The sequence below is a fragment of the Hibiscus syriacus genome, unplaced genomic scaffold (assembly GCF_006381635.1).
Source record: "Hibiscus syriacus cultivar Baekdansim isolate YM2019G1 unplaced genomic scaffold, ASM638163v2 tig00112498_pilon, whole genome shotgun sequence".
Classification (NCBI taxonomy): Eukaryota; Viridiplantae; Streptophyta; class Magnoliopsida; order Malvales; family Malvaceae; genus Hibiscus; species Hibiscus syriacus.
Genome location: NW_024063347.1, coordinates 401,378 through 419,907, shown reverse-complemented (window position 1 = coordinate 419,907; position 18,530 = coordinate 401,378). Strand labels below are relative to the sequence as shown.

General features: G+C 31.6%; 1 protein-coding gene across 1 annotated transcript; it reads left to right on the top strand.

Annotated features, from left to right (window-relative positions):
• Positions 1–1,260: 1,260 nt before the first annotated feature.
• LOC120180489 (protein phosphatase methylesterase 1-like) lies at positions 1,261–11,581 on the top strand. The gene is made up of 13 exons (XM_039185803.1): positions 1,261–1,451; positions 4,790–4,874; positions 4,959–5,029; positions 6,694–6,808; positions 6,943–7,022; positions 7,584–7,668; positions 7,759–7,839; positions 9,139–9,233; positions 9,311–9,361; positions 10,216–10,296; positions 10,804–10,876; positions 10,964–11,041; positions 11,287–11,581. The coding sequence occupies exons 1-13, from the start codon at positions 1,342–1,344 to the stop codon at positions 11,341–11,343; spliced, it is 1,062 nt and encodes a 353-aa protein (XP_039041734.1). The 5' UTR covers positions 1,261–1,341; the 3' UTR covers positions 11,344–11,581.
• The last annotated feature ends 6,949 nt before the right edge of the window (positions 11,582–18,530 follow it).

The following is an 18,530-nucleotide window of genomic DNA, read 5'->3' as shown; positions in this document are numbered from 1 at the left end:
TATATATTTGAAGAAAATTTTAGGAGAAACTTGATTTTATTGAATTAGTCTAATTTAATATAGAGTTGTTAAATAAGATTAAAATCCAATTGACGTTATAATATTTTAAAATATAAGTTATGATATATTTCAGTTTAATAAAATTACAATAATGAAGATAATTTATTAATTTAAAATATGTAAAATGACACATTTCAATTAAAACATATTATTTTTTTATTTTTATTTTTGCATTAAACGTGATTTAAAATATAAATAAAAAATATTCATTTATTAATAAATTATAATATTTGTTCATATATATTTTATATTTTCATACTATTCAATTATTTCATGTTTGGGTCCTTATAAGGTCATTTATTAGCATTAACTATGTTATAAATTATATAGATTATGTTCTATATACTAAACAAATTTAGTGGTCCAACTCCAACTTAGTGGTTAGAGTGCTTAGTTTTTCGGATGGTGTCCTAGGTTCAAACGCCACTAGCAGCGATTATTAATTTAATTTTTTTTCAAACATCAAATCACACAGTGACATGTCACCATCAGATTGAGGATTAAATTTATTAAATTAAATAAAAGTTAGGACAAAATTAATAGAATGTGTAAGTAGTGAGGACTAAATGTGTCATTATACAAATTTTATTAACTACCACGATATCTCCTCCGTTGATATGTCCTCTGTTAATTTTTAACAACAAGTGGCTTAATTGAGAAAATTTAAATAGTTAGGTGACCGATTGACAAAATTGAAAAATTAATGGTTAAAGTAAAAAGGGTAAATAGTTAGGTGGTCAATGATATAGTTTATCCTAAAAACTAATGTTTTAAATATTTAATTTTAATTAAATTACATCAATATTTTTAACTAATTTATAATTATACGTTTAATACTATATAATTTAACATTTTATAAATTAATTTAATGGTGCTCATTTGTGCTCGTCGAGTGTAGCAACATCATCCCTTTTTAAAATTTAAATTTTTAATCCTAATTCAAACAATACATAAACAATATGATTAAACCACAAAGAATTAAAACAATCAAATTGAAGTGAAGAAATTAATGTATGACCTATGCAAGTAAAAAGAATTAATATCAAAATTAAATATAATAAATTTAATGATTATTATTTGAGTTAGGATTTAAAATTTTAAAATTAAAATAGATTAGACTTACCGAATTGAATTATAGGACTAAATTCTAAGCTTGTGTTGTATAAGAAATGTTCGCCATTTGGAAATTGGAATTAAACATTGTTACTTTTCTGTCTCAAAACGAAATAAAAGTTCGAAATTTGGTACGAAAGATAGAAAGTGAATCAAAAAAAAAAAAAAATGGATTCATCGAACCTGAGTTCAGTCCCGGAGGACGAGCAGCACCGACAAGATAGCAGTAAGCCGGTTGTTTCTGCCTTTGCCTCGCGTCCTGATCTCCCCCCAACTAAGTGAGTTCTCGATCTCCCTCCTTTTCGTATCCCATTCGCTTCTTTATATTCTATCTCGTTTCCGTGTTTCAATCGCTTCGAGCAACTTTGTTTTTTCATGTTTCTTTAATCATTTCCTTTCTTGATTTTCGTTTATGTTTATCTGTTATTTCATAAATTTTATTTGGGTTCTAATTTTCAACGAAACTGGATTCTGGAAAGGAAAATTAACACCGAGCTTTATCATACTTTTGTTTAGGTTGCTTTGAGGATTTAGATTTCTAATTTTGGGATATTGATTTTAAAAAACAGTGTAAACTACGTAATAAAACAAATGCAAGTGTTCAAATTTATGAATTTGTTTGATGTTTATTGATTGGTGAATTTGAAATACTACAGATATTTTGTAAATATGAATTCATTGTTTTAATACCTTTCAAATATATTATTATATTGGATATCAATTAAATGACTTGTGAAAGATAGGAAATCAAGTTATTATTATCCATTTTCTTAAACAAAGTTATTAGGAATAATCAATTGCAAATTTTTGTTCAAAAAGAATAAAAGACTTAATTTTTAAGGCCTGAACCTAATAGGTAGCCATACCAACACCTCACTTTTAAAGTGGAGTCCAGAGCTCAATTTAGTAATGGAATGATTAAATCACCTGCATGTAAATTACTTTGCATTAACATGCTCTGATAACGCATTTATGCAATGCTGAAGTGTCTCCAAATAGTTATTGTTTTTGTGATGTTGACAAAGCTCGCAAGTAAAGTAACCAAAGATTGGATTCTACTGACATCTAAAGTAGTCATATCCTCAAGTATAGCCGTACACCATCCATGATGAGCTAATGCCTAGCGAACATTTTTAGGGACATAAATTTTATCTTGGGATGAAAGGAAGGCACAAGAATAAGAAGACAAACAATTATTGGAAATAATGGAATAAATTAGGTATATACAAGTACGTTTACCTTTTTGAAGAGTAATAAGGAGATCAAGATCAATCAGTTGTGGTAGTCGGATCGGATGACGAAGATAATAGTTCATCATGACATGGTTCTGGAGTCTCAAGAACAGGGTTAGGTGTAGACGGACATGGGGTTCATAAGGACATGGGTCTAAAATCTTAGAATTAGGTGGACGTGGGCGACGCAAGAAGGTGAATTTGACAGGAGGCTTAACCGATGTAGAGGATGCCAGACTTGGTTGCGACAATCTGATAAAGTAACAAACCATCCTCTCTTGACTCACAGAACCTGAATTGGAAGTGATGGATGTTTGTTTCAAAAAGGTAACGTCATACTTACCAAGTCTTGAACAATAACAACGATAACCTTTTTGAACAAGAGAATACCCAAAAAAACACACTCTAAGGACTTAGGATCAAGCTTTGTAACTTGAGGACAGACATATCGAACAAAAAGAGTTCAATCGATAGGAAACAAATTTTTATTTGAAAAGAGAGTATGGAAATGGATATTTTCAAACAAAACAGAGGAAAACATATACTTAATGAGGAAGCAAGCAGTAGAGACAACATCAACCCAAAATCATTTAGGAATCTGCATATGAAATAACAAAACTTTGGAAGTTTCAAGAAAACTACTATTTTTTCTCTCAGCAACTCCGTTTTGAGAAGGGTGTCAACACAAGAAGTCTGATGAATAATATCATGTTTAAGCATGTATGTTTGAAATGATCTTGGGAGATATTTTTTTGGCATTATCACTCAATTTTTGGACACTTTTATCAAATTGGGTTTGAATTTCAACACAAAAGGAAGAAAAATGAAGAAATAATTATCAGTGATTTTTCATTAAATAAAGTCAAGTCACCCTAGTATAATCATCAACAAAGGTGACAAAATATCTGAAACCAAGTTTCGAGATAACAGGATTTGGTCCTCAAACATCAGATTGCACTAACTCAAACGAATCGGTAGCTTGCTTATTGACTTGAGGACTTGAACAAAGACAACGATGTTTAGTAAACCGATAAGACTCAAAATCTAAAGAAGAAACATGAAAATTGAGGACAAAGTCTCTTAAACATAGAAAGCGAAGGGTGACCCAAATGACAATGTTTGCCAAAAGGAGTAATGATACCGACACAAGCAATCGATTCAGGTGTCTAGGTATAAAAAATGTAGAGACTGCATGTGTCTTACCAATAATCTTCTTCGTCATGAGATCCTAAATCAAACAATACCTGGGAAAAAGTGAGACACTATATTTTTTTTTGATAGAAAGTGAGACACAATAACTAAGGTCACTCGTAAGTTTATTAAAAAAATAAAAATAAAATATACTTATGGTAGACACAAAACATATTCTAAATGAAAGGATGAGGTAAAAGTAGCAATTCCAGACCCGATAACATTGAATATGTTGACCCATCGACTAAAATAACAGAGTTGGTAGACTGATGCATGCTATTTCTTCTTCAATATGTCTGTAATTTATTAAATTGAGACACAATAACTAAGGTCACTCGTATTATTAAAAAATAAAAATAAAATATACTTATGGTAGACACAAAACATATTCTAATGAAAGGATGAGGTAAAAGTAGCAATTCCAGACCCGATAACATTGAATATGTTGACCCATCGACTAAAATAACAGAGTTGGTAGACTGATGCATGCTATTTCTTCTTCAATCATGTCTGTTAATTTATTCCAGCCCAGTTTTTCACATGTCAAAAGAAAGCATTTTCTTGCATTTATTCATACTAGATATGTTTGTGATTAAGTTATTGTTCATGGATTATTTTGCATCTACCTTTCTCCTACACCGAATGGTGCTTTTGATTACTGCTTTCTTACTTGGTATTTATTGCGAAATAGTTCAGTTTCTCAGGTCTGAAGTCTTACTGAATTCAATACTTTCTCATTTTATTGAAATTTTGGATGGAATGAGGAGTGGTACTTCAATTGGACGTGCCAACTGCTTGAAAAAGCAGATTCAAAGAAAGAAATCTTCCCTTCTCTATGTTCCTGTACCTCATCTTCCTCTTCCGAAGGCTTCTCCTCTGAATTTTATTCGTTAGAATGTCTTGAACAAAGGAGATAACACATTTATATTAGTAACAGCCAGAACGTTGGCCTTCAAATCTTGTCAAAAAAAAAAAAAGCCAGAACGGTGGCATTCAATATTCCTCTAATCATTAGTCTTTGTATGTGGACTTTTAGATGGCACTCATATTCTACTTAAGTTGAGATGGTAGAGATGAACTATTTTTGCTAGATTTTCTTTTTTCTTTTAATGAGGCCTTCTAATCTTATCAAAAAAAAATTTATATTTTTTATGTTAGTAGGTGTTTGATTTTTTTAATAAACGTTTTTGTAGGAGTTCTTCTGAGAAATACTCGCCTTTAGATTGGTCCAACTATTTTGATCGAGAGGAAGATGTCTCCATACCGGACTCAAATGATGTTAGTGTTAATTTTTTGGCAGTTCCATGGAAAATTTATCCATTTTCAGTACCTATGCTATTCTAATATGCTTTATCATTTTAGGTCTTTCATTTATATATGGCAGGAACAGAAGGACCAGTTGTTTTTTGTCTACATGGGGGTGGTTACTCTGGGTATGTTTGATCTCGGTGATATATTTTCATTTGTTTATTTATTTATTTTACTTGTTTGTAATACATGAAGGGGTGGTCCTGAGAGTTGTAGAAAATGTGTGTGAAATTGGACTTTTATCTTATTAGACATTTTCTAAAGAGTTAGTGATTGGATTGATTAATATATGGAATTAAAGTTGAGGCACCACATTGCATTTCTTTTAGTTAAAGTATAAATTACATTTGATTTTCTTTCAATACAAAAATGATTTATCCTTTGTTTCCTGTGATCTACGAATATTAACTATTAAGGCTTGGCTAGTAAATTTTTGCTATTGCTATTTGCTTCTTACTTCCCAAATGCTGCTTTAAAGTTAAAATCAAGTGTTGGAAAAGAATATTATAATCTATGAAGCACCAACACTGGGGCAACCCCCATGTTCTAGTTTTGTACCAATGCTAGACTTGGACTTGCTGCCGACGAGGTGGGATATGTGCAGAACATGCCAAAAAAATACAAATCAAATCGGACACAATGAAAATGGGTTTGTGCAAAGATCTTAAGATAGAGTCTTAGTACTATCACTTGTATCCCCCCCCAAAAAAAATAATAATAATAACAATAAATAAATAAATCCTTCTTCCATTCAAGAATTTCTAATGTCCAGTGAAAAAAAAAGCTTCTAAAGTAAGAATAAGAAAACTCACAAAACCTAAATCTTCTTCATGGACTCTAATACCTACATTTGAATAATTTTAATTCAACACACCAAAGTAAACCCTGAATCTTGTAAGATGGATAATTTTATCATGTTTTGTTCTAAAATGTCATCAAGCTATTACTGTTGTGCTGCTATGATACTTTGAATGATAAGTTCTGGTTTCCATTTTCATTTTTGCAATTCAATTCCTTTGTGTTGGAAGGATGTTGTTCTCGAAAGGACTACAAGATTGTCTTGATATATAAGATTCCTAAGCAACCCTTTTCATTCTTGCTCTTAAGCAAATTGAACCATTCCAAAGGAGCCTTAGTTTAATCATGCTAGATTTGAAACTTGAGTATGTGCTGTTATTTGTTCTTCCATTGGGAAATGGAGGAACAGGTGATAAAATAAATGGTATAGACGGTATGAAATCTTAGTCATAATATTATTTTGCTTTGGAAATTACATAGAATAGCAGCCCTTCCCCCTTTCTTTGATGTTTGGTGAAAAATTTATTCCATAGAGATTTTCATTTTAACTATTAAAGATCCACTATTTTGTCTGGGAAACATTTATAACTAATTATCTTTTAGTTACTGCTTTTCCATCTTATGTTAAAGAGTTAAACAATTACATGCTTGTTCAGAATGTCCGTGAAAGTTAGTTTAATCTCACCATGCTCTTCCTCCTTTCTCTTGAATGAACATAATACTGCTTTGATGAAATTTCCTAGCAGATTTAGAGACGAACTTCTTGGAAGATAGTTCCTATTGATTATCCATATACTTCATTAAATACTGCTGTTTATCATAAACTGTTAACTAATCTTGGAGTATATTTTATCTTTAGTGGCTTTCCTTCCCTGAAATTCAATCTAAAAATGTGCCCCTTTTATGTAGATTTATGATATTAATATTTTATTTATGCTTTTATCATGATTTAATTTCTGATAACAGTGAGTTGTCTAATTTGCTATGGCAGGCTCTCGTTTGCACTGTCAGCTAGTAAAATTAAAGAGAAAGCTAGAGTAGTTGCCATGGATCTTAGGGGACATGGAAAATCATCCTCAGAAAATGATATTGATCTATCTATCGAGGTACACATTTTAAGCATAGTAAATAGAAGTAAATGATATTTTTTCCCTACAAACTGTTGTTTTAATTGTTTGGCCATGAATTGTATCATTCTAGTGTTGCTTCTACAGAACTAAAAGATATCTTACATGTGCAGACAATGTGCGATGATGTTTTTGCTGTTTTGAAGGCGCTGTATGGAGATTCTCCTCCCGCCATTGTGCTTGTTGGCCACAGGTTGTGCTCTCCTGTTGTTTTAGTTTTGATAACAGTGTACATAATTCATTTTCTAGAGGAGAAGCAAATAATAAGAAAAGTGCTCATTGATCAAGCACACTAATCAATGAGACTTGCCAAAGTGCGGCTAGATATTTTTTTCCCTTTATATCTTTTCTGTCTGTGCGTGCACAATGTATTATTAGCTCTAACAAAAATTGTTTGTTCTTTTAAGAACCCTATAATTTGGAGTCATGGGATTCGAAGAATGAACTGGTTTCAAGATTGTTTCTTGGAAAATATTGTTTTTTGTCAATTAATTTGGAAACCTGAATAATCTAAGCTGGCAATTTTAGCTCTGTACTTGAGCTTGAATAACTATTTCATTGGTTATGTACTCTATTTTCCAAGGGCATGTTTCCATAAGATGGCTATTGGGCTTTTGGTGATTTAGTTCAAATTGTCAAAATAGAAAAATGGACAACCTGTTAAACTTTTATATGTTGGTTGCAAAGAATGAAATGGGAAAAAATGCCAAAGTGATTAAATTTCTCATTATCACCTTATGTCATTGCTATGCAGCATGGGAGGCTCAGTTGCTGTACACGTTGCTGCGAAGAAAACATTGCGTGGTTTAGCTGGTTTGGTGGTTGTGGATGTTGTAGAGGTTGGTCCCTTAAAAAGCTGCTTGAAATTATCTTTTAATTATTTGATTCCTAGCAAAGCAATGTATTAAAACCAAACATACTTGCTTCAGGGGACAGCAATGGCATCATTAGTTCACATGCAGAAAATCCTCTCAGGCAGAATGCAGCACTTTTCAAGTATTGAGAAAGCGGTAAATGCATTTTCTTATCTTATGAATGCCATTTTCTTTTATTCGTGTGTATATCATCTCTCTCTTTGATGTGATTAAATGTACCGTGTTTCAAACTTGTATGTGTTTATGTGGATACTGGTGTAGGTTTGTATTTGCACTGTTCATTTTCTGAGTCATTAGTCTTTATAATTTAAGTGGATATATGTGCACATTAAATTTAACTATAATCTACTGAATAATAATTTTTGTAGTTTCTGAAGTTATAATTTTGTTGATAGAAGTGGTCATGTAACCAAGTAATTATCCGTAATAGAAAGTGTCACTAGAGAAGGCTTTGACAAACCATTGAATGTACAAAGTAGTAGGAATTCTGAATTCACTGCTAAAATATATGACTGAGGCTATGACCTGGCTAAGTATAATCTGGATTCTGGGCTTGTGGCACTTTCCTACCCAGCTTGCCAAATTATTCCAGGCCAATTAATCATTTGCGCCTCAATTAGAATCATGATTACATTTTAACAAAAGGGTTCTAGAATTTTTCAACTATCTCCAATCATATAATGTATTTAGATTTTTGTGTGACATCCAAACAAGTTATATATCGACTCATGAATGATAGAAGAACTTTGATTCGGAATATGTTATATGTTTTTGTTGATTAAAAATTTCAGTGTCTATGTGGTGACTGCCCGCCTAACTGATTTCCAGTAATGTCCTGGCATTAGACTGCTTCAATACTTCACAACTCCATCAGTATGCATGGGATATAGGATTGCAAGTTATTTAGTATGACTATAAGAAAGTTAAGCAATAAGTGAACAGTAGTAGTGAAGTTATTGGAATTCCATCTTGAGGGTCTGACTTCAGTAGTGGTCTGCATTTGCTTATACAGGTGACTTGGCAGATAACAGCTGCTAACTTGCTGAACTACTAAAGAATTATATTAGAAGAAAATATGAAAATGAATAGAATTAATCAACGGTAGAGAAATATAGGTTTCATGCTCTGAATAAGGTTTTAGATAAAATCACTGTTGAGTGCTAGGAGAAACTTCTACTTCTTATGGTACACTAAGCACCAATATCCAAGTGCAATCACTGAACTTTACCAGAAAAAAGGGAAACCCTTTAGACCAAACTGGTTTTTTTACTTTAGAAGGCTGGTTGTTGAGAATACAGAGAAAATACACTGCTTGCTATTCGATCAGACTGGGCCAAGATCTTATGTCACATAAAGTGAGCACGTAGTTGAATTGTATTTTCTTCAAGCAAGTTTGTTGAAATTATTTTTCTAATGGAAAATTAACATGTGCAGATTGAATGGAGTGTTAGAGGAGGTTCTTTAAGAAATATTGACTCTGCTCGTGTATCCATTCCTACCACTTTAAAGTACGATGATTCAAAGAAATGGTAAAGTATTTGTGTCATATTAACTATATACTGTACCTTTCTAAGTCCAACAGAAATAATTTTATTTTTCCCCATAGTTATGTCTACAGAGCACGGCTGGAAGAGACAGAACAATATTGGAGTGGCTGGTGAGTGAAGTTTTGCTGATAACTTTTATATGTTGTGTAAATACCGATGTGGTCTAACATCATTGTGGATACTTGAGCTGAAACCTTGGCATTCATTGTAAGATGGATGGAAGGTGTTAAGGATACCAAACTTGTTAATCTTATGGTTAAAATGCCTAACCACTTTCTTACTGTCTCTTAACTACTAAATTAACAAATTCAGAAGAAAAAAATGATTATAGAAAAAACAATAAGTGTATAGAAAAATGCTGACTAAAATAATAAATAAGTGCCTTGCCTGTGCATTAATGTGGAATGATGATTATAGAAAAAATAAACTTTTGAGTTTGTTGCGGAAAGAGAGTTTACATAATACACAACAAAGTGCATAAATGAATCCTTGTTAAGGTGTGCTGGATAACTATTTTGATGTAACTTAAGAGGTTTCGAGTATTTTTCCATTGCATTTTGTTTCCCGGGTATGCATGTTTGTGTATGTTACATGTATTGATATACGTGTAACTAATCTAGCAGCATACTAAAGTAGAGCATATATCATCTGTAGAAAATTCCAATGGGTAGTACTGTTTCATCTATCTTTCCAAAGAGGGAGGATAGAGGAAAAGGGAAGGGAGATAAATCCCGACTGAAATGTACGGTCAACTTGTTGCGCTTGTTGGATCAATTGGTTGAAACTGAAAGCTTATCAATGTTCATAATGGAAAGACAGTTCCTTCTTACTGAATAACGAAAACCAGCCTTAATTACTAGTCCTTTCATATTTTTGAAACATCCAAAGCTAAATTCTTTCATATAATGATCTCAACGCTTATGGAGCTGTTTCTAGTTTCATTTTTAACTTCGCTATCTTCCAGGTATAGTGGCCTTTCAGAAAAATTTCTGTCTTCCCCTGTTCCAAAGCTCTTGCTATTAGCCGGCACTGACAGATTGGACAGGTTGTCTCATTCGACTTTTAATACCCGCCTACTTAATTTTGGTCCTTTCATTTTTTTCCTTTATATACCAGTTTTTGTCTAATAACATGAATAGATCAGCGCTTCTAGTGGTTTTACTGTTATATCATCTGATTTTTGAAGTAAAATGACTTATGTTGATCCAACTCTTCATTTTTCATAACACACTTCTGTTCGAGTCATATTCATTGGACATGGATATTGAGGTTTTGTCCTCCAAATATCATAAATTCCAAAAGAAAATTTTGAATATACCTGTATCTGACACCCTTAGTGTTATGGGCTTTGATATCATTCTTGAAAGATGTTCAATAAAAGTTTTTCTTCTTCTTTGGCATTTGAATGAAAGATGCCTTTGTAACTAAAATGATGGATTCTTAAGGATATCATATGTGATTGGTAAGGATAAAGGAATTTATGATGATTTTTCTTTACGATTGGTTAACAATTTGTTAACTTTTGCTTCTTTGTATTTACTTTGCATAATAGAGCACTCACGATAGGTCAAATGCAAGGCAAGTTTCAAATGGTCGTTATCAGACATACAGGGCATGCTATTCAGGTTCACATCATTTATATTTCCTCGGATGTTCTTTTTTTGGTGTATTTTGTTATGTTTAATTGAAACTTCTAAATGTTGAATTGGTAGGAGGATGTACCCGAAGAATTTGCTGCATTGGTACTCAATTTTATAGCTCGCAACCGCATTGGTCCTCATGGAGTCGAGGTTTGTATTTTGTTCCCAAAGTATATTTTGTGGGTGAAGGTTCTCTAATTATACTTAACTACCTGTTACCATTCAAAGTTCTCGATTGATTTGGATGGTTCTCAAAGATAACTTCCATATGTTTCATTCTCTTATCACAAATTGAATTTCATTCTCTTATCACAAATTGAATACCGACATTCGTACGTTATTATTTGGTGATTGATACATTCATAGCTGAACTACATGTATGTGTTGTTTTGCAGATACCCGGACTTGCTCGGCCTCGGCCGGCACAAGCTCAGTCGGAGCCAAAACCTTAAAACAGCCACCATGATGAATTTTTAGCTGCTGATAAAGTTTAATTCTGTGGCCTTGGCTGTCTTTGAACTTTCTGTCGTTTCTTTTGTTTTATTTATTTGCAAGGATTATTTTAAAGCTAGGAGCAGTTGGAAAGGTAAAGCTGGAGTTTTATGTTTTGATAATAATGGATACCAAGATTATTTTTATGTGATAAACGAAAACATCTAACCAGGTGAGGCCTCTGGCCTCTGCTTATATTCTATATGTATTTATATATGCAATATTCCTGGGATCTGGTTAAATCTTCCGAAAACACAGTCATCTTTCTCAAGCTGGTAATTCACCAGATATTCATCAAATACAGTTGCAAATAAGCCTTGTTATTATACGGGGTCTAATTTATTCTTGTACTCTGAAACTAAAACAATCTCCAATGACTGCAAAATGGAAGGGAATATTGAAACTGAACATATTACTGTTTACAGCCCATTTAGGATGTTGTCGACTCCTCCAAAAATGCACTCAGATCGGCACGATCTTGTGGCTTCTTCAATCCAGGGAATACCATTTTTGTTTCAGGGATGTACTGCACGTTAAATTTTACCAAATACTATCAATTTAAGTCGAAATGAACAAGCAATTTAACAACGCCATCCAAACCTGAAACCACTACAACAAACAGAATACCTTTGAATCCAACATCAACTTTTATATTGGATGAACTACTTAAATGGTCACTGAACTTCTAGGGTGTTGATATTTTGGTCATCCAAGTTCTGTTTAGTGACTAAAATTTAGCGCTTAAAATTTGAGTGATCAAAACGTTAACTGTCGATTGGTGTTTAATGCTTGGGTGGCCCAAACATTAGCAACCTAAAAGTTGAGCGACTAAAGTGAAAGGATCTTTTTACCAAAATGTTAGTAACCCAAAAGTTGAGTTACCATCTACATAGTTTATCCTTTCATATTAAGTCATAAAACAGTTCACAGTTCACACTTCGATTCAAACTATGTAAATATCTCGAACTAGGATCTCAGCGATTAAAAGGAGTGTTATTCTCCCTTAAGGTATGGAGTTCAAGTAATTATGTGTGCGACTGTGCGTGTGTGCATTATTAATAATTAAAAAAGATTATGAATATATATTAGTTTATAATCACTTAATACTATTAAAAAAAACCTATACAAATATCTCACCCTAAACAATCCATACACCCACAAATAATGGGAAAATTCCAGTTTTTTCCCCGAGCTTCTGTATTTCAAACCAGGAAAGCACGAAGCTCGTATGAACCAAAATCAAATCCCAAATCAAGACAGGTATAGCCATAAATGAATTAGTATTTATTGTGTGAGTAATTATATATATATATATAATAAAGGTATCGAATTAGTTACATTAAGTCACAAAAATATAAAATATAAAATTATTTTTTGTCAAATTAATTTTTATATTAAGATCTGAATATTCAAATATGCGGTACAAAAATTTTAATATTTAATTTTGTCGAATACGATACGAATCATCATTTTAGGTATCTAAATTTTTTAAATATCTACATTTTTATATTAGATCCAATCTGATATCCAAATTTATACACCCCTACCTTAACCTCTAACGAAGGCTACTTTCCTTGGCCTAATTAAGGCCAACTCTACCGCCACCACCTTCTTTTTTATTTTTTTTATAAGTTTTGTATTTATTTACTCAATTATCTAATTACTTTTTTAAATTATAGTTGATGTTATATTTTAATTCAATATTAATTATCTGTCATTAAAAATAATATAATTATTTATATGATATTTTTTTATTTTTTTAATGATGACATAAAATAATATTAAATTAACACATTAACATTATCATTAATACTTCAATAATGAATAATTAAAATAAAATTAAAATGTATCGTTAACGGTGATTTAAAAACTAATTAGATAAGTAAAATAGAGTTAAAGTGTTATTGGAAAACCAAATACGTAATGTGCCCTTTTTATCTTAAATTAATAAAATAAGATAAAGTAACTTATATATGAAAGACATACGGCGTATATATTACACTTATTGAGCGGCCAAAAATTCGAAAAATGCCTAACTTCAGATTTTGTTCTTTTAATATAATAATAATTGCAAAGGCCTAACTTATGAACCAACATGCCGCCCACTCTTTTTATTCTTTATTTAATATAATAATAACTAAGCGTAAAGTATATTGGTTATAAGGTGTTATTTTATTAAATTCATTGATTATTAAAAGTTATAAAATAGTTCATCGATTATAATATGTTGCTTTGTTGAGTCCCCTAACTATTAAAAGTTTCAAAATAATCATTCGACTATTCATATATTTTAAACTTGTCATTTTTCGTTAAAAAAATTGACGGTAGTCTAAGCCGGACGTTAACTTGTTGACTGAGATATGATAAAATCTGATCTCATAATCTTAAACGACTATCATATCTCAGCCATCACGTTAACATTAGGTTTAGATGGCCGTTAATTTTTAATGGAAAATCCGAGTTTAGAATATAATGAATAATTGAGTGATCATTTTGTAACTTTTAATAATTAAGGGACTCAACAAAGTAATATCCTATAGTCGAAAGACTATTTTATAACTTTTAATAATCGGATAACTCAACAAAGTGATATGCTATAATCAGGACATCATTTGTATACTTTACCCAATAATTAAATACACTGCTTTTTTAACTTAGAGAGAAAAAAAATAGCACAGTTATGTATGTATATATTCACTCTGATGGTGAACGTTAATGAATGGAAGCCTTATAAACAATCGCTAAACTTTATAAACAATACTATTCACGGTTTATAGATATTGCATCGGATTTAATATAATTATATTTTAGGCTTAAATATATAAAAGGTGTCCAACGTATGTTCTTTTTTTCAGTTTAGTGGTTAATGTTTTTTTTTGTTCTAGTTTGGTGTCTATCGTTTTATTCCGTTACTCAAAATGGGTCACGTCGTGACAGATAGTTTGTTTTCTCCGTTAAGTGACATGTGTCACAATTTAGTAATTTTAAAAAATATTTAAAATTTTAAAAATAAAATTAAATATTTTTAAAAAACGAAAATACAAAAATTTTGAAATAACCCCAAAACTTTGAAAACTTTCATTTCAATCCATTAACTTTTAACCCCGTCACCGAACTACCCTTCTCCGATCGGTGTTGGTGTACACCGCCGCTCCCACCGAACTCAGCAGCAACCGGTGACCTTAACTCGACCCTCAGATCACTCGAAATCGGTCACCGTCGAGCTTAATCGCAAGGAAACCATTCGGTCGCCCACCTCCAACCTCGGCCACTGCTCATCGAGAGTCATCATTGCCTAGCCCAGTGGAAGCGTCGTCTCGGACCGATCATAGCCCATTAATCCACTCACCTCTAGTCGTTGTCGTTCGTAGTGGAGTGGCATTTGAAAGTCCGACGAAAAGCCCCTATTACCGTTCGATTTTTGCGATTTCCGGCCGAAACCGTCGCCTTTCCACCTCACCGCCATCGAAGTTGAGCTCGTCAGTCCTGTCCGACCAAAACCCAACCGGTTTGGTAAATCACCGTAGCCGAGCGGAGGAGCTTGGAAGAGGGGCGACCAAACGGTTAAAGGTTAATGGGTTGAAATGAAAGTTTTCAAAGTTTATTTCATAAAATTTTTGTTTCTTTTTTTTTAATATATAATTTTTTTTAAAATTTTAAATAATTATTTTAAAATTATCATATTGTGACATCTGTCATTTAACGGAGAAAACTAACGGTCCGTCACGGCATGACCCATTTTGATTAACGAAATGAAACGTTAGGCACTAAACTGAAAAAACAGACATACGTTGGACACCTTTTGTATATTAATCTTATATTTTAATATATAATCAAATCTTTAAACTATTAATTGAGTTTTTTTATTAAACAAGATAGATTATCGATCTTCATCGATGGGTAGAACAAAGAGTAAGAGTGTGCATAATTAATAAACATTGAATTTCATTGGAAGAGTAAGAATAAGGTTCGGATTTTAACGTTGTTATGTGGCAATAAAACTGGACCGTATTGATTGAGCCCAAGCACAACCGAAGGTATATAAAGGCACATAAGTTTGTTATATGGGTACAACTAAAAGAGCCTCTACTCCACAAAGGACACAAAGCTCAACATGGGTTCAAATCCAAGAAAACGTGAAGGCCTTAAATTGTTAGCAACGAGCAACCCTAAAACCTTGTATAAATACGCAAGCATTTGCCAAACTAGGGTATGACCCCATACCCTTTATTGATATTGGTATTAGAAAATCTTTCAGAATATAAAAGTTAGCATCTTTTACTTAATATTCTCTTACATGTTATTAGGTAATAATTCAATACAGTTCAACTGTGATCTAACTCATTATAAATAATTCTATTGAATATAGAATATTGGAATATAAATTCAAATAATAAAATCAAAGGATTAATGATTATACTAGACAGTGATTCTTGATGCAAGGGATGGAGTCGAGTGAAACCCTTTTCCCGAAGATTAATAAATTGGGGGTGGGGGGGGGGGCGTAGCAAAAAGTCATGGTGTGTAGGGCCGTTTAGATTTGGTCGGCACATCCTAAATCCTTTTTCATGTCACTTTAGACCATCTTTTTCCTTTTACAGGGAATGAGCTGGAAACTAAAAACTTTTATACAGTTTATCGAAACAATTGGGTGATTTCAACCATATTAATACAGGGATAGCGATGGCGTGGAACGGGACCGTGTTTTGCTCCCACCCATTACGTCCAAGTAAACCCTAAAAATAAATCAGTTTTAATACTTGGGGTAAATTACAAATTTTTTCTCTCAATTTTCTTCTAACTCTTATCTTGATCATTCATGTTTAAAAATTTTCAATTTACACCTTAAACTTTTAATTTGCTCTTATTTTGGTCACTCAGCAGTTAAACCGTAAATGGAAGGATGACATGATAGCCATTAGGGGCATAGCTAGGAAAAAATTTACAGTGTCAAATTTAGAAATTATATGAAAAAAATTAAGTGGGAAAATTGGATTTTAAAATTTTTTATTGTTATTTTAAAAAAAATATAGGGTTAATTTCTTTTCTAAAGAATGTCAAAATCATTTTAAAAGGGGTGTTATATATATATGGATAAAAAAAGTTTATAAACTTTTAGGGTGTCATTTGACACCCCTCATTCCCTCAATACATGTTGGCTCCACCAATGATAGCCATGTGTACTAACGTGGACAGCTTTTTATTAACATGGAATCCATGTGTCATCCACGCTATATTTTTCGTTTTTGATTTAGTCTCTTTAATCCAAGTATGAATTTTTTGTAGTTTCATTCTCGTGTCACGTTGGCATTGTAATTATCATTCTATGTCGCCTTCTCTGACCACTTGAAGAACTCGTTTCCCTATCTCCCACTACTCTATCAATTTATATTTTACTTAAATCACTTTAAAACTCATAAAACCCCAAATCACTCTAATCTACAATATTCATCACTCTTTCAGCGTGGAATCAAGACATACAACTCACTTCCTTCTCCATCTCCACACCATGATTTGAAAGAATATAATTCATAATCGAGAAATCAAGAGAATTCAAAACTATGAGTTTTTTAAACAAGGATAAGAATAAAATTTTAGGGTCATTTTATAAATTTTAAAAGAAAAATGTTCCGTCATAACTCCAGCAACGTAACTCAAATAGTTTAATGAGTAAAGTGATTTTTTTTTAAAAATTTTAATGACTAAAATATGAGTAAAAAAGTTGAGTGATAAATCTTATAATTTACCCTAAAACTACGACCAACATTTATAAATATTAATCTAAATTAGCTTCATTAAATATTTTAGAGGAAAAAAAAGATGAAAGACGTCACGTCACCCGACTCTCCAGCATCCACTTAATTTGTCACATTTTAATAAAATTAAGCCAAAGAAAGTAAAAAGATATTGTCAAAAGACCCTCAATTAGTGGGTCTTCTTTGAAGACATTTAATAAAAGTTACCCTTGACCTTGACGCTATGTCGCTGACCCCAAACTCCCTCTTCTTAATTTGCAAAACTAAGCTATATTATGTATGATAAAAATAATGTTTTGAATGATCAGACTTATTCATGAATTGAATTATTTTAAAATTATTTAAATTTAAACTTAAATTCAATTTGATACTACGTTTATTTAATTATTTATATATAAAAACGATCGATAATAATTCTCAGAATCAGACATATAATTTTATGTTATGAGATGATTTTTTTTATTTTAGGAATCAATAAGTTTAAAAAATTTTAAGGAGTGAAAACATATTTTTAATATAAATATAAAAAAATTATAAAATCTATAATAGTTTTTAATATAAAATACATATAAAATACATACAATGATCTAATTATAAGTGTAATGATTTGTATTACTCTTGGGTTTAAACAACAATCTTTAAAATACATTGCTAAATGATTTATTGTTAACACTAACGGTTAATAACAAACAAGTTTAGAGACTATTTTTTTTAGTTTTCCTCCTAGTTTCAAGGCTTTATCTTGATTAATCCGGATCGACCCGCGTCGCACACTTGGCGTTGATGGGTGAGTCTCCCAACAAGAATTTTCTGTATGCACAAGGACTCGAACTCAAAAACCTTACTTAAAATATATCAAACTGCTTACCGCTTGAACTAATTTCTGTTAATAGAGACTAACTTAATTTCTCATCTCGGAGCTAGAAATTTTTTATTGTCATCATTTAAAATCAACTATAATTTAGTTCAATAAAAAACAAAAATTTATTCCTTTAAACATTTATAAATTCATTTATAGAATTCTTAATAAAAAATTATGACATAAGCATTGTGTCTCATATTGTACATAGAGTGTACAAAACCGAACTTGAACGATTAATGTTATATATGTTAATTTGCTTATTTTTAATGGTGTTAGTGTTTGGTTGATTTTCGTTTAATGTTTAGCTTTCTGAGTATATTCATTAGCATTCGTTTATACGTTCGCAAATATGTTCTTTTAAGTTTGGGAACATGTCAGTTTATATGTCATAAATATTAACTAAACAAACAAATTAAATTAAATAGTTTGAATTCACTCAAGACTAGAGATGGGCATGAGACCCGAATCCAACGGGTTCTGACCCGATCCAACCCTATTGAGTTAGATTTTTTTTATAAAAAAAATTGGT